Consider the following 18,026-nt stretch of genomic DNA (forward strand, 5'->3'; position numbering starts at 1 on the left):
AAAGATAAATCGATATAGTGACGCAAAAAAAAAACAGCGATCGTTAATAAAATTCATGAAAGTTTAGTTTTGTGTAAACGATGTGTAACTGAATGCATTAAAAAAATATTCGTTAAGTTGATAAATGGAGTTTAATTAACTTTGAGAAAGTCTCTACATGAAAAAAAAAAAAAAAAAAACGAATACCCTGGCGAAAGAGAGAAATCCACTACATTTTACACCACGTTAGGATATAAGTAGAGACCGGAAAAATTCGCGGGTTCAATGACCTCCAGGATGAACTCCATAGTTCTACGTACACTCAGTCAAATGCCACCCACTCATTGGCTGCTTTCTTGTGAAACGTCCCAACGTAGCAGCCTGTGATTCTATAAAGCTTCGGTTGGGTGTTTCTCATTGGCCCAGAGTCATCCAGGTGAGGTGTGAGCCAATAACAGAGGCAGCACTGAGGTATATAACTATTTGTATTTTAGCCTATCGCGAAATGAATTCGCGAATTTGTCTGGTCTCTAGATATAAGTATTAAAAACCTCAGATAGACAGACAGATTTTTGTTTTTAACGTAGTTTGCGGACGGGAGCTCTGAAGTGTGTTTCCTTCAGAGAAGTGCAGCGCGAGAGGCTCACCTTTGCCGACGTGCGAAGCCGGGTTGCGCGAGCCCTTGCCGCCTCCCTCGTGGGCGGCGCGGCCGTTGACCGCGAGGTGCGGCGGCGGCGGCGGCGGCGGCGGCGCGCCGTTGAGCACGGCCACGCGGAACCCCGGAGGCGGCGGAGGCGGCGGCGGGCCCTTGCCGGCGCCCATGGGCGGCGTAGACGCCAGCGAGCCAGCCGACGAGGCGGGCGACGCGTCCCTGCTGCGCGTCGTCAGGTTCAGGGGCTCGTCGCTCAGCTCCTCGTCCGAGGGCGGCGGCGGCAGGGTCGCGCGCACCGGCGACGGCGCCACCAGCAACGGGGGCGGCCTCTTGGCGGCGGCGGTTAGGGACGACCGCCCCCAGCCCAGGATGTCGGCGATGAGGTGCGGCGTGGGAGCTCGCGGCGGCCTCGCGTAGACGTGCGGGTGCCACGTGTTGAGCGCGCCGTTGAGGAGCGGCGGCGGCGGCGGCGCGGAGGCGGCGCAGGGGGCGGTGCAGGGCCCGTGGGGCTCGCGAGCCGCCGGGCTGCCCGCCGCAGCCGCCACCACCACCTGCTGCAACACGCTGTTGTTGTTGTTGTTGTTGTTCTTGACCGCGACCACGTGGTTCAAGCTGTTGTTTGCCAGCACCAGCTCCCTCTTGGCCTGCGCCTGCTGCTGCATGCTGGGTCGCGGCGCATGAATCCCATTCACCAGCAGCCGGCGGGCTGTCCCGACACTCGCATCGCCCGCGGGATCCGATCCAGGAAGAGGGTGGGGTGTGTTCCGATGCGCGAGATTAATCACTTCGTGATAAACATCGCGTCACGCGCCGGACCCGGGGATCACGAAAAACCTCCTTCATCCTCTTCGCGGAAGAAGAGCCCGACTTATAACATCCCACCCTCCTCCTCCGGCGGGCAAGGAAAGAAAGAAATGAAAAAATATATATAAAGAAAAAACTTGTTCCGCTCGCTTGCGCCCCGGAGCCCGGCCTCTAATGGGGTTTTAGTTTGGACGCTCCTTTTCAGGCACGTCTTTTTCCCTTCCCTTTCCAACAACCGCTGGGGGAAAATACGATTTATCGACTGGCTGCGGACGACCTCGAAACACTTCCGCGTCGACGGACGAATCTTTCTCCAGGACGTCTCCCCACGACAACCTCCGGCAGAATGTGGCGGTCCAACTTCCTTTTTTTTTCTTTGAGGTTTAAGTACCGCTACCCAGGGCCTAAACAACAACCACCACAACGCGTGACACGCACCTCTTGGCCGTTCTCTTGTTCCGGCGTCCGAACATTCTTTCCCGACAGTTGCACATTCTGCTGGGTGAATCGTCAACACTTATTCCACTGTGCTGACGCACTTGTCATGAATCACGTATTCCACTTCATGAATATAAAATCACAAGGTAACTAGCTTGTTAAAAAAAACACGGTATCTTAAAAAAAAAAAAAACAAGTTTTGCAAACACCACTTAAATAACACAGTTGATTACGTGATTCTCCCTTCTGTTTGATAACAACACAACAGTGTTCATCGACCACAACAAATTATTATTCTTTTAATCATTAGTTACCTGCACTTCTCTGAAGAGAGAGAGAGAAAAAAAAAACAATACGGTCGCACGCGCACACGCAAGTGTAAACACTGCCCGATGTTATCGCGGAAAAAACGTTTTAGTTCCCGTGATTTGCGCCCGAGCGCCCGATCGCAGCGCCACTAACGAGCTTTAACGACACTAAATTATCCACCCCTCATTCTCTCTCTCTGTCTCTCTGTCTCTTCCGTGAAACCCGGCGCGGCGGAACGAAAACAAGAGAGGATCGAGAAAACCCGGCGTGACCTCCCCTCTTCCCGAGCGGCGGGGATCTGTTCGACTCGGCGAGGTGTGGTAGAGGGGGCGGAGGGGTGCGCACACACAGAGAGAGAGAGGGAACGGGGAAAAAAAAAACAAGCGCGCAGCGGCGGCACGAGATGTGCCCTCTCTCGTGGTTGGCCAGTCACTGATTGCCCCTCCGAAAGCCGGAGCGCTCGGGCGCCGTTACGCGCGCGCGCGCGTTGGGCCAGAGAGAGAGAGAGAAGAGAGAGAGAGAGGCGCGCGTGTTTCGCTAAACGGCCGCCGGTAGCAGCACTCGCGTCAAACACATCATCATCCCGGGGGCCCCTTCCCTCTGAGCCCCTTTTGCTTGTTGATAGCCCCGTATAATGGGAATACCCCACTCACTCACTCAACTTGGTTCGGCTAAATTACGGGGGCGCCGCGGGCTTTGTCGCCGCGAAAGCGGGCGCTACTACCCGCCCTGAGAACATCGGCCCTCTGACGGGAAACGACGCGAGCGTACACAAAAAACTGGGTTATTGTCGTTGTAGTCGACGTCCGCGTGTACCACGTGATAACAAGGGATGCATATTAAAATAAAACCTAGAAAAAACATCGTTAATATTAAATCATGATTTTTTTTATAATTTTATTTTTGATTAATAAATATGAATATCTGGGATGACACTATGTAATAAATAAAATCTCCCCGGTTGTTTATATCTTGTTATAGCATGATCTATGTTTAAAATGTTAAAGCCTCGAATCACCAAGAGAAAATAACTAATTTTTACACAGGAACAACTACGACTGTCATTTTGAACTTAGCCGGGAAGGGAGGAGGGAAATCCGTTGGGTCCGGACCCCTCTCTTCCAGGAGAAAATAAAAATGAGCACAGACAAAGAAAATTACAGCAATTTAGACACATAAAGTTACGGACAGATTATTCTGGAAGGATTATTGTAAAACTTAGTGGACTACAATAATTAGGGGCATGCAGATTTCGCGAAAAGATTTCAAGACTAGCTGAAAGTTAAAACACTGTAGCATCGTCTATGTTTCGTGATTGGGTTAGTTTCTCCCAAGTACCTATCGATTGCAACAACACCAATCACAGTAACTCAGTGCGGAAGCAATCGCGTCCTGATTGGCTCTGTCAAACAAGGCAACGACTTCTCTCGCAGACGGCCGCCAATCACTAGGAAGAAAACCACAGTTACGGGTATACCTTGTTGCAGTCTAATAGACGTTCAGATCTTTTTCGCGAAAAATGCCTTCCTCTAACAATAATGTATTTCCTCCCCATTAAATTTAGAAGGATGTCTTTCATACAATCGTGATGTGTGTGTTCATGTATTTTTAACAAAATCTATATATAAAATGTTCAGATTTGTTCAGATTTAAACTCATTACTTAAATTTCTATGTGTAAACGTTATGTAGCCAGGCCTTTGACCAAAATACTGTTTTGCCTTTGAAATTTATATATATATATGTATATAGTTTATCTTTGTTTACTTATTTTTTAAATTATCTTTGTAAAATATTTAAATGTTAGATTTAATCGTTAGTTTAGTTTTTTTTAATTAGAAGTTATTTATCCTAGTATTTAATCGTTTCTTGTTTTTAATTTTATTGTATCGCTGGGGAGTTGCGCGGTAGTGCGGAATCAGTTTCCTCGAGTAGATAGTTTACGTGACAGTTGGCAATAGGAAGTGTGAGTTGGCTGCCCTGTAATAAAGACATTGGCGAGTGTGTGTGGTGAAGTCAGGAGATAGTTGGGAGTCCGCTGCTTGCCGAGGCGAGACCTCGTAGCGCCTCGCGCGCGCGGGCAGTCAAATGGGCCCGCGACTGTTGGAGTGTTCAGGCCATGCCCGGGGGCGGTACAGAACTTCTCACGGGACTTTGAATTTGACGCGTTGAGCCTCGAGCACGTTTGTTCGGCTTTCGGGGACAGGCCAGGTTTATATTTATTTAAAGGCACGAATAAATTTATATGCCTTGTTTCGAGATTAGCTACGAGTGTTTTTGCTGCAACAACGAGAGAAAATGTGAGTACAGCTGATCTGATTGTAAATGGTGTTGGTTTGGATAATCTGAATTTATACATACTACCTGACCTTGTGGTGGGGCAGAATCTCCATCATATAATTGCGTGCACCTTAAAATTTACGCGATTCTCGTAAATTACACTTATAGTTATAACCGGTAAAGTTTGGAGTTTATTTTTTTTAATTATGGGGTTTGCAAAGTTGAACATTAATCAGTTGGGGAATGAAATAATTATTTGCCTCTGGGCCCTTAGTTTTCCTTGACAGCCCTGCAAAACCAGATCCTATGCCATGTAATAATGAAACTGCACTTGAATTTAAAAAAAATGTTAGGAAGGCCAAAGCCTAAGTAAGCCCCACAAAACAAAAATTTATCCGTAATACTATTTTTGTATAACACGCTTTAGAACTGGATTAATTACTTATAATTTCGACGTTTAAAGACCAAAGTTAATCACTACATAACTTCTTGCAAGTGCAAATGAATAATCGTAATCAGGGGTGCAAATATGTATGATCCGCAAAATGTAGGGGGGCGCAGAAACTCGTAGGGGGAGCCGAGATTTTGCGAGTGGGTTTTGACCAACAAGTCGTCTCTGGATGGGGTCCTTTTATGTTGTATAATGCCCATTTTTTGGCTTATATGCATGCAATAAGAAGAAAACTTTAAAATATGCAGAAATATTTCCATAAAACATAATTTTTACGTTCACATTTATCAACCCTGTTTCACAGTCACGAATTTGCAAGCAGTGAGGGGTTTCTATATCTATGCTCATGATCGTAGTTGTAAGTAAAAAGTGCAGACTCTTTCTGGCACATAGAAAGCGGGGAAATGAGCCTTAAAAAATTCACTCAGATGCTCTTTGTTATATGTTGAGTCAAGTCAGCCAGCTACGTGAATGTACATGGCGTTAGTGGCAGAACTTATGAAACTACGCAATCATTCCACACGAGTTTCTCTCTAAGGCTGAACGGAATAAATCCAGAATGTCGACACCGTGAAATACGAAGACACTGACCTCGGGCGTACGATGTCTAAAAACCAAAATATTAAAAACATAATTTTCCCCATCACCAATTGTAATATCTGCCAAACGTAAAATTTCGTACAACGCGTGAAAAAAAAATGTGAGCCAGTCCTTCAGTACTCGCCAGTGATGTGTATCATCTAACCTCGGTAACGAGCAAAATCCCGTTTTCGTTGAGTAGAGTTACGAGGGACTCCTCCAGTTTGCAATATTTCCTCACGCTTACGCTGTCTGTATTCTCGCACGAACTCTGCTCTTGATTAACCTATACCTAGAGACCTGCGAAATTCGCGGTTTCGATGACCTTCAGGATAGACTGCACATGCCCCTGTACACTCGGGAAAATAACGCAAGTTCATTGGCTGCCGACTTGTAAGTCGTCTCAGCTGGTTTGTCTGTGATTCGATCCTTCTTTGGTTGAGTGTTTATAACTGGTTGAGATTCGTCCAGATGAACAGTAAGCCAATAGCAAAATTATCTAAGAGGTATATGTGTTTGAATTCTAGCCTATCACCGAATGAAACCGCGAAATTTGCAGGTCTCTACGCTATACCTGTAAATAAAAAATGAACGAAATCTTATCGATTCAGGAAATTATATGTTGTGTTATTAATTAATAGATTTCCAATGTAGTTTACCAATTTAAAAAAAGGAATAATCATGAACACAAAATTTAACAAATGAACCTTAAAGTTTAAAACGACATATCAATTATAGATCTTATTTAGTATTTCTCACTATTTAGAATTAAATAAATTCCAGGAAAGAATTCGTATAACAAACTATTTATTAACACAACACATATTTAAATACAATTCTTACGAAATTATTGAAGTTATATTCTATATTAAAAATATTAACCCACATCGTATTTATAAGATATTAGAAAAGCCACATGACAATGCGAGGCGTTTTTCCACACTGTTAGCGGAAAGAACGGTAAACAGCTTGTCTTCTTTATATTTCTCTCTCTTTCTCCCTTTCTCTGTCTCTCTCTCCAAACGCCATGGAAATGTCTGCGCTCGATGAAAGTAAGCAGCTCGATGTAATTGTGTTATGTTAAATCCACATAATTTAGTATTACAAAATAAGTGCGACCCCAAGAAACCGCAACATATTAAAGGACCGAAACCAATAGTTTTTTTTTGTAAATAATGTTAGTCCTACAAATTTTCATATCGTTACGTATTTTGTTAAGGTGATGGAACACATATTGAAAAAATACATACAACTATTAATCTAGAACGAGACAGAAAGTTTGGGGCTATAAAACGAAATTGTTTGTGATGTCAATTGTACGCAGTTATATGTACCATATTTACCATCAATAAACAAGCCCATAAACAAAGGTAAATAATGCAACTAAACTATAGTATTAGTATTATGGAGAAATTGTGTTAAGGCGTATAGGTATGAAGTTTGATGGACAGTTTGTGAAATAAACAGCGTTTCATTGTTCCCAAATGCACTCTTAGAGAATTAGTTGTGCACTACAGTATTGCAGCATTAAAGTTTATTTACTGATACCCTTAATCCTCGACCTAAAAAATTTACGCAACAGTTTAGACTAGCTACCATAATATTTTTATATTTGCGAAGATAAAAAAATAAGTGTAGTAATTATAAAAAAATACTAAGTTTTCGGATGTTCTACCTTTAATTTTGATATGTATCTTATGCTCACTGAGGCTTTTGTTGACAGTGTATTCTTTTACAAAACTTCTATAAGGTATTAGATATATTAGTTTTGGCTTTTTTGAATAAGGGGTAGAGGGGGTGAAATAATGATATTTCCATTTCGGCTAAAGAGACCCTAGGTTAACTAGGTTTCGATAACATTTTAATAATATGTCGCTAAGTTCTGTCGCTAGAAGATGATATTCCGCGTGGGTGTTAGGTTTTAAGCATCGCCATTCACCCAAAGATATAATATTTAAAAAAAAAATAATGTATTGATGTTAACAATTCACATATATAAAATGGCAGAAAAAAAATATTATGATTGAAATTATTTTAAATTGCCCGCGGACGAAACACCCCTCGTGACTTCTTTTTAAACTGCTTTACAAAGGGAAAAAAATGATTTATTTTTTTTGGAAGGGGGATAAAAGAAGTTTTCTCTTCCCGGAGGAGGGGGGGAGTTTTCTTCTCCGACAACCTATCAAGGGAGCCTGCCCCTACTCCCTCACTGTCGCGATTTTAATTTCCCACCACCCACTTTAATACTCACCCGGATACTTTCGACAACGGAATGACGCATCCTTTACTTTTTTTTTTTTTCCCCTCGGGGTTGTTTTATTTGCGCCGAAGCACGATTGGTGTAGGGGAGAGGTTTTGGGTTCGAGAAGGGAGGTGAGTTGGAAAAGGGGATGCGATGGAGGAGGAAAAAAAAATAAAAGGGCGGGGTGAGACTGTAGGGCTTAGCTTGAGAAGTGCTGGAGGGGGGGAAGAGGGTGGAAGGAGCACGGACTGCTGTCATATCGCTGTATTCATGTCCCATTACCCCTCCCGCCGAGAGTGACAGAACAAGGATGACTTACCGTCGAAGGAGGGATGCGGAGGTGTGCAGCGGGGGAAATGATGAGGAGGGGGGGAAGAAAGAGGGGCGGCAAGGGTCTCCATGGCAACCCGCTCTCCCCCTCTTTCTCTTCCGAGTCAGCGCTACTACGCACCGTGAAAATATGAGCAGATTATCTGTCTGCTTCTTCCCCTCGCGAAGGGCTTTGATGTGACTGCTAGAAGAGCGTTTGCACAAAAGCCAGGGCAAGCGCGGAAGCGTGTGTGGTTTTCGTTTGTTGATGGAGAGTTGTCGGAGAGTGTAATTTTGGTTACTTCCGATGTAACAATCAAGCATTGAAGGTAGTTGGCAGAAAATTGTTATCGCTCTCAGTTGGTACGTCACCCTGTAACACCCGGAGTCTCTGAATAACTGGTAAACTATTGTACACAGCGTCAAAAAAACAGTAATCTTACTAAAAAAAAGGGGGTTGTCTGTTAATTCGGTTTACGGACGATAATTTTACGTGATAACGTCATAAGAAAACAACGCTTAGGCCGATCGTGCCTCTCTATCGCTTGTTCCGCGCTCTCGCTTGCACGCTCGGCTCAGGCGGAACGTGACAGTGAGTCATGCTTTTTCGTGCGTGCAGCCGGCGTTTATCGATTTATAAGACGTTATCACGTCAAAAATAAATAAATAAATGGGTGTGTACAGTTATGTACGCGCGTTAGAAGTTAAACTTATTAGGCATAATATAAAACTAACTTTAATTTTGCATGCAAATAATTGATAGAAATAAAATACTAGAATGACTGGAGTTATACTGTAAATACGGTTGGTAATGATTAATTCAAAAAATTCAAATAAATACTCAGTATTCAATAATAAACACATGTACAAAATTAATTATTTGAGTTAGTAAATTAATCTCAATAAATTTTAATTACTAATGGAAATCAATGAATATGCCGAATGTTTGTTCCGATTTATTAATTTGAATTTTTTATTAAATAATAATTGTAATAATTTATAATGCAAATAATTTAAACACACGAGTTCATAAATTCACTTATATAAATAAACTTGAAAAAGTTTTTAAACACAGTTTCTATTACTAATATTCGCAATAAATAAATAATTTTAATTATATGGACCAATGTTCAATATCAATCACTATAGTATATGATATAAAAGCCTATATGTATGAGATAGTGTTTTAAGGGGGGAAAAAGTAGGAACCAAAAAAGATCATCTTAATTTAATCTTAGTTTTTTTCCATAATAATTTTACATCTCTTTTAGTTTCAAATTTTTTATGGAAAGAGTAGCATGAGTCAGGTGTACAATGATAAACCATAAGAAAAGGAAGAACATTATTTATTTAAAAAAAATTTTTTTTAACAAAAGTGTATCAAGATTAGCTTAAAAATAATTCTACAGCTTTTTGCTCCTGGTTTTTCTAGTTCGGATGAGGGGAAAGGGGGGGGGGGTGCAGTTACCCCCTTCTTGCCCACTCCCCATTGAATACGCTCTTGACACAATAAATAGTTTAGTAGAATGCATGAAGTCAATAGTGACTGGCTACTGCAAATAGTTTCCCGTGTGAAGTCATTGACTTTTAGTATTGAATTCATTATTGGAAATGACTACAACTGTATTAATACTGTCAATAGAAACCAAATTATGAATTTTGTAACTATCTCAATGCATGATCTCTGTCTTTACGAATTCAAATGTTTCAATATTAAATATTAAAATACTGTAATACAAAAAATTAGGTTCGAACCGATAAGTGTATTTCGATTTCTATTTTCCTCCCTCTTTAAATTGTCACTTGCTGAATCTTTTTACTAGTTGAGGTAAACATAAAAGGATGCAGAAATCAGTTGGCTAGATATGCAACAATCTATTGTGATATTTTCATCCAAATATAGCGCCACGAAACCCTCAAAGGCTGCAAGGATGCGTGGTAAAAAGCGTGTAACTCGTCCGTTTTACTCACTTTAACAACACTGACTACAGCAATGTGCTTCTGCGTACACACTAGCGAATACTGACAACGAAAACAAAATGAAAATGACGTACAATACAGTCGAGGGTTTCCCCGTAAAACACAAACGAAAAAAGGTTGCCAACTTGGGAGAACAAAATAAAAATGACGTACAATACAATCGAGGTTTTCCCAGTAAAACATAAACGAAAATCTTTGCGAACTTGGGAAATTTTAATTGCCTAGTTTTTTTATTTAAATAAATTTCTGTATGGTTCCTCGAAATTGTTCGGAAGATAAATAAAAAGTGGCCGGTATTCCAAGACACAAGAATAAAGTGTTTATGGTTTGAATATGCTTCAACTGTACCCTAAACCATATTCCTAGTGCACGATAGGACAATGCCAGTCCCTTATTTCTTGGGAATGGACTTTGGTGTCCTATCCGTGACTTATCTGATGCCCAAACTTCCGCGCATGCGCAGTGCTCACTTTATCGATGGTTTCGTCCAGTTGGCAGACCCGCGTCTGGCGCCATTAACTCGTATATAGCAATTTTTTGTAATCGTCGGGAGACGTACCAAGTGTGTTGGTGTGCCAAATGAAACTTTATGGTAGCAAAACTATCCTGGAATACATTTTGATCACTTCATTAGCCACAACAAGAAATAATCGCTACTTAGAAATTACTTCAGAAAATTAGAAAGACGGTTCCATTTTTTTGCGCGGTGGTGTTGTTGTCACTACGATTATTGTCGTAACAATTGCATCGTTGGATGAGAAACGTCCGCTATAATGCGTTGTAGGTATCCAGTTTCTAGCCTCGCGCAGGGCGCCTTTTTTTTATTATTAAAACGCGTGCCGTTCTGCAACCTTACGGGGATTCGGTTTGGACACGTTCTGCAATATTACGGTCCGCGAGTTACGTTATGGTTGTATATATCCTAACAAGGCATCAGTGCTTATTCGCTACCTTCACGCGGACGGTTTGTAACACCGCTCTAAGATGGACTTTTCAATTATTCATTGGGACAAGATAGTCCTTCCAAGAGGTAGAATCTGTAAACAGCAAATATGATCCCTAGAGACCTGCAATATTCGCGGATTCATTCGGTGATAGGCTAGAATTCAAACACATATACCTCCTAGATAATTTTGCTATTGGCTTACTGTTCATCTGAACGAATCTCAACCAGTTATAAACCCCCAACCAAAGAAGGATCGAATCACAGACAAACCAGCTGAGACGACTTACAAGTCGGCAGCCAATGAACTTGCGTTATTTGCCCGAGTGTACAGGGGTGTGTGCAGTCTAACTTGAAGTCCATCGAAACCGCGAATTTTGCAGGTCTCTAGTGATCCCCAATTAACACAAGTTTCAAAGATAGCAAAAAGCATTAGCGACGTGTTTAGAAATGGTAAATAAGCACGAATTTGGAAGACCGTCCATTTTACTGCGAACTGACTTTACAAGGGGGACAGGCCTTCGGAACGTAGTATGTGAGGGGGGGGGGGGGGTGAGGTCCACCCTGCAGGCTTGTCCGTGACAGAATCCCGGGGAGAGGCCGACAGAAAGACAAACGCAAGTTTGGCAACGCCACAGACGTCGGTTTTGTCGGATGTTTGCGCGGGAAAGGGGGGGGGGGGTCAGTTTGGGAGGAGGGGGGAGATGTGGAATGACTTCCGGTCCACCAGCTCTTCACCTCAGCTGACACTCTTCTCCCCCTCCCCCCCCCCCCGGCCCTTTTTCCTTTTCTTCTTCCCTTTTTTCCACTACGCTTCTTCCTCTCCTGTTCCTTTATGTGTTGCCGACAGGACTGTGGAAGTGATTGCCGCACGCGCCGCCATTGCTACCGGTCTGATACGTCACTTTTCAACCAGGGGGCCCCCATTCACAAAGGTAATACTAATGTTGTCAACATCTCTGAATAAATAAGCCCTTGTAAGCATAATTTATTACTAAAACGCGTTTCACACACAGTTTATACAGATGTCACTTGTGACGTTATTGGGACCATTTCCAGTTGGGGAAAAAAAATAATTTTCCATTATTTTTTTTTCGGAAATGTTTTATCGCCAACCCCTCAGTTTCCCTCCAATTACAACACAGAGTTATATTATTGAAGAAGAATGGTTTAATATACTACGCAATTAATTATTTTATGTGTATGGGGACTGTTTTAAAAATAATTTTTGTGCACCATCTGCTGTCGCTATATTAATATGATTTGAAAGATGAAAATACGAGCTTTCCTTTCTAACTTCATTTTTTATCTTTATTTTCCGCTTACCTAAGTTTGATTGTGTTTGATTGTACTTAACAACATTTCGACGCCTGAAAATTATGCAGCATCCATGACAGTTGACGTGACACTGTTGTAGAACGACAGGCGTTCATTATGTGAATGCTACAATCACGCACGTGGACGGAAGAATGAATTACAAGTTACAAATAAACTTATAATACGGAACACGTACAAGACCTCAAACGTAGAATTCTTAAAAATAATGCCGAGCGTGATAAATATACGCAAACTGTGTTTTCAAATACATTTATTGACGCGAATCACGCTTAGTTTCCGCACCCGCCGCTAGAATTCGCTGCCGGAGGAGCCACGTCGACTATCCAATCATCCGATTCGCAGACCGAAATTTCAAACTATACCATGAAACGGCTCCTATAAAAGTGAAAAAAAAAAAAAAAACTTCAAAAAGATACCAAAACCCAGCTTTGGATTGATTATCAACAAGTAATTTTTATTAAAATACTGCATATCTTGTAAATACTCATTAATCAGTTAGTACTAAAAGTTTTTGTTAACTTTGGTTCCCGCCATCGGCCACAGATGGCAGCACCGTGGTTACACATTTCCGTTCCATTCACGAAATTACTCCTACCATTTGCTGTATACCGAGAGCTAAGATGTTACACGTCAAAAAAAAAAAAAACAGGAATGTTTTCGACCACGATAGTACAACCGTGCATGTCAGTCAACAAATGGGCTCTCCTGCGAGTGTGTGAGCACGAGAAGGCCGGAGGAGACGACGAAGTGTGTGTGTGGGGGGGGGGGGGGGGAAGGAGGATTTTGCCAAAAGAAGAGTGGGGGAAGAGAAAGGAGATGGGCCACATCAAGCTGTTCGATAGTGTTTTGTTTCTGCCGTCTGCCAGGAATCCCTCCGCGGGGAAGAGAGAGATAGAGCGCTGGGAAGAGAGACAGAGATAGCGAAAGCAGCAGCGGTGGAGGAAGGGAGAGAGGGGGACAACATTTCGGAAGGGGTCATGAAGGGCTGAGGGAGGGATTTCGCGAGTTCCAGGAAGCGGCGAAGACAGCCGAAGAAAGTGGATTGTGGCGCGCCAACCGGCACTGGGTGAGGATAAAGACTGAAATAAAAATTGTAGCGTGTGTGTGTGTGAGAGAGAGAGAGAGAGAGAGCGGAAAAGGGGGGGGGGGGGAATGCATGTGTAGCGATTTCTGCACGTCCATAGCCTTCTGAAAGAGGCAATCTAACAGCGAACTTTTCCACCACGTGTGATATATACAGGTTATTACTGCACTCGGAAATGAAAGAAGGGGGAGTGATGGGCAGTAAAATATGAAGGTAACGTAGCCATGATATTCGGAAGAACAAAACGTTTCCGATTTTTTCATTCATTCACACAAGCAGTGCAAATATTGAAAAAAACATAATAAAAAGACTCTACACGATATTCTCTATTTCTTGCACAGAACATCTTGACTTCATTGTTTCGTTTAAATAAGGCCAGAATTTTTCTTTTCGTCGAAAACGTGCGTATAATCAAGTTCACATCTATCTTAACTTTTGTTTATCAATCTTTGCCTCAGGTATTTACCGACTCCGTTTCTAATTTATTTATCTGTATTGTGTAAGTATGGCCGTGTCTGTTTCTAATAGCCTGGCTATCCTCGCGATCCACAATACGTAAATTGATACCACTTTTAGACGGTACCTTGAGTTATAACCATTTAGGGAAATCTACAGAAATTCTAGTACGACAATAATGATTAACTATCCCCGCACACGCATCATACAACTTAAAAAAAGTGTGAGCCAATTTTTTGTACCTTTATAGTACGTGAAAACTGTAGGCGTTTTTACTATCCAAAAATACACATTACAAACCAAATTTAAATTGCAGGTTGCAGTGGTTCTTGAATTCTGTCCGTGGTCAGACAATTTCATAAAACATTTTATCGGACTGTCTCGTTTCAACTGGTCACCAAATACACAGCGAAGAAGGAATGGGTCTACACTGATTAGTAATTTATGTATTCGGTTCTGGGAGTTCGAAGCGTCATCGCTGACCATAGAGTGTTGTCTCGGACTTTGGAGGGCGCGAGTAGCATTGAAGTACTGGTCAGTTCTCTTCAGTCCAGTACTAATAGTCAATTAGTAATATTAATATTCCTGCAGCCAAGTTTAATGAGTGGCAATCTTTTAATTTGATTGATTTTGTGTTTACTTATCTCGCAAACCGTTGTCTTGTGCCATTTACCCTGAAAAAGGACTGGTTGCAAATTAGTTCTCAGTATTTTTTTCCCCCCGGGGTAAAAATGATTCCCGCTTTTCTAGGTGATCTTAACTAAAATGAAAGTTTTGTTATGTTAGGACCAGTTACATATTAAGAATTCTATATTAGAGAAATTCCATTAAATCTCACAATTTATTTTTATTCCGGCCCCGTAATTGCACAAGCATTCGGCGAACTTAGAAAATGTTTGGCGCTTGACTGAGAGGTTGTGAATCGTAGACTTCTTATAATTATAAAATTAAATAAAAATTTTCTGAAGCACATATTCTTTGATCGAGCAAAATTAACACGAAAAAAAACCACTGTTTAACAACCAAATGTCTAAAATTAAATGACCAAATGGGAACAGGCGGATACGCCAAATTACTACAATCCTGTGTTTTGTAAAATAAGCGTAATACAGCTTCGCCGAGAACAATATTTGTGGATCGACTCGTCTTCGCAAATATTTTCAACATTCGATTTGATATTCGCTTCGCATTAAAAAAAAAAAAAAACTAGTATTCGCACAGGACTATTCTGCAGTCGATTATAACTACTGTGCCTTGTAGGGGGGTGGGGGAGGGGGAAGGTGTGGACACAGATGACCCGTGGGATAAGGGATAGCCACTGCTGATATAGGGGACTACTGCAGCGAGAACAGTGCGCAAGAAAACGTTATTTTTTTTATTTATTTCCCTTCGGCCTCTCAGCTGTTCCTGGCAACCACGTCTGTCACGCTGTCGAGCGGAAGGATGCACAAAAAAAAAAAAAAACAAGAGGAAAATAGGAGATGACGACATCGCAACGGACGAATTCGCTTCCTTTTTTTATTTTTTTATTATTTTTTGCAGAAACCGCACGTTCTCTCAGCATCAGCCATTCTCTCGCTGACGGCTCGCCCGGAAATCATTGAGCTATGAAGTTCTTCTTAGCGCGAAGGAGAGTTTTCACACACCATATTGATTTTCTTTTCTTTTTCTCTCGTCATAACTATTAGGTAAGGGCTATTTCTGAAAAAAAGTTGTTCAGTCGCAAATAGTTACATTTACTAAGTGTGCAAAAATTCGCGCAAGTTATTTTAATTGTTATCGCTTACGAGACTTTTTTTACAGAAATTATATTGCAGTTAGTAAATATATGTTGAAAATATTTCAACAAATTCAATACGAGGTAAAGTGTTCAATTTAGAGAAATAGCCCTTAACTGATAGTAATAGCCTTAAGTGCCTAACCTCGGATAGAAGAAGCCTAAATTAGCTGATCTCGAACAGATGAATCCAACGATGAAACCAAACGGGTATCATGGACAACACAACGATGACATGTGTTAACACATGACATGTGATAACCCACGGACACAGTAGGTTTCCTGTGACAAAACAGTTTCGATGTTTCGGGAAACTGGCATCTGTTCGCGTCATCGGGCAAAAAAAAAAAAAAAAAAAAAAAAAGACTGATATATCTGCGGGTTTATGTTTTCATTTTTATTTCTCATTTTGCATTCTTGAATATTTTTTTTTTTACCCTGACAAACAGTGCAGAACTGCAATTGTGTATATGTATGTATTTCCAAACAATTATTGTGTTAGTAAATCCCGTAATCCAACGGCGCTAGTGACGTTTGCAGTGACGTCATGACCCTCCAAATCTAATCGGAAGGTGTTGTGAGTGGTAGTTTGACGGTGTGACGAGGTTTTAAGTGCCGCCCACACGGGGCCGGCGTGGGCAGATGGCCCTGCGGGCCGGGGGGGGGGGGGGGGGGTTTGGAAGAGATAATGCGGTCCCTCGTGGGCGAGGGTTTTCGGGGACTGTCTTCGGAGACCCGGCCGGAGGAGGGGGCTGGGGAGAAATTATGTCGGCAAAGGAGGGGAGGGAGCGAAGTCAATCTCGAGGACGTCTCACGACCGGCGCGAGCTGAGTCCTTTGTTTACGCAGCTGCCTTTCCGCGCGAGGAGATAGACGCTCAAACACAGGATGCGACCAAGTGTCTTCTCTCTACCCCCCCCCCCCCCACCCATCAAGAGTTTGCCCGGCTTCAAAAAGAAAAAGAAAAGTTCCTCTCCCTAGAAACTCTCGCATTCACCCGGAAGCCCTCGTGATCTTGTACAGACAAGGACGGCCACGACTTCCATGCTTTCACCGAATACCAATAACATTTCAGTAAACAAAACCTTAAACCCAACAGCAAAGATCTAAACAGTAAATTCCAACCTTAAAAATAAATTCTCAAAAAAAAAAAGTGCAACCCTGTTTAACTGCACAGAAAAATCACACCACAGGTTTAAATAACCCGAGTTCCCTACGAAATTAACTTCTACGCAGTACACCAGTTTAAAATTTAACTTAAATTTGCACACGCTTATTTTCAAACTATGGTCACACACCAATCATTTTATTTTAGAACACATCTTCGCAGCTAAACCAGCATAATTTAAAAATTAAAAAAAAAAATCAGAAACTAGACCGGAGTTGGTGGCCAGCACTACACTGCGTGGTATTTCTTGTGGGCTCCAGGGTTCGATGCCACGTTTTGACATTTTACAAAATTGTTTTTTGTAATATCCTTTATAGTTTTCACTAGAAAGTTTGTTCATTAATTTATTTATTACTCTGCTATTATTGGTATGATAATTTTTCATATGATTATTTTATGTAAATTAAAAATGAAGGAATGTTGTCATTTGACTATCCGGGCTAATCCGAGGAAGCAAAGATGTGAGTATTTGAAAATCGCGAATAATCCTGTTCACAATGTTGTAACATTGTCGTTAAGTGACTTTTTTTACGGAAAAAAATGGAACTCTTTGCTGGTAAAAACTAGTTAATTTAAATAATGGTACTTTAGAATATACATAGGTAACTCCTGATCGCAGAAGAAATTACATATAAACCCGAGATTTTGAGAACTTAATAGGAATGGCGAGCGCAAAGTCCCCGTTCCGATGGCTCTCCGCAAGGGAAAAAAGAGTGAGTTACGTTGTTAAAATTTTTTGACGTGAATACGTCATCAGAATTGCAAGTGGGAGGCAATTCAAAAAGTGAATGATAACAAAATCGGGGGATAGAGTTTGGTGTTGCAGCTACATATCTATCATCTCCATCCAGAATTTAATTACACCACTTGGATAGCTAAAGGATCAAAGAATTCGTTACGCTAAGTGAGGACTGTGAACGCATCGCTCGCGGTGGAGGGGGAAGCGCTGCCATTTTGAGGTCATTTTGCTGCGTTTCGAGATTTACATTTAGTACAACTTTTGACTTGGAGAAGCTACGACGTTCGTTTGGGTTTTAATCGTCAGCTCTCGTCAAAATCTATTGATTGCATATATAAAACATTAGTGGAAAATAGTTGCAGTGAATATATATGGTGTACAAATAAAAATAAACATGATTATAACATACATAAAAAAGTATTTTATATTTCGTATAGAAAATAGTACCTGTTACGTACACGTATTTACGTACAACACACGGTGAAACAGGCCCCAGGTAT

The 18,026-nt window shown here is 41.6% G+C and overlaps 1 protein-coding gene across 1 annotated transcript in view; it reads right to left on the minus strand.

Annotated features, from left to right (window-relative positions):
• Positions 1-2,603, minus strand: part of LOC134536057 (homeobox protein Nkx-6.1) — a 557,696-nt gene extending 555,093 nt beyond the window's left edge. The window contains exon 1 of the mRNA XM_063375585.1: positions 627-2,603. Within this exon, the coding sequence (XP_063231655.1) occupies positions 627-1,293 (667 nt within the window). The 5' untranslated portion in view covers positions 1,294-2,603. The remainder of the gene's footprint in view (positions 1-626) is intronic.
• Positions 2,604-18,026: the final 15,423 nt, after the last annotated feature.

Source organism: Bacillus rossius, chromosome 10 (genome assembly GCF_032445375.1).
Source record: "Bacillus rossius redtenbacheri isolate Brsri chromosome 10, Brsri_v3, whole genome shotgun sequence".
NCBI classification, from domain to species: Eukaryota; Metazoa; Arthropoda; class Insecta; order Phasmatodea; family Bacillidae; genus Bacillus; species Bacillus rossius.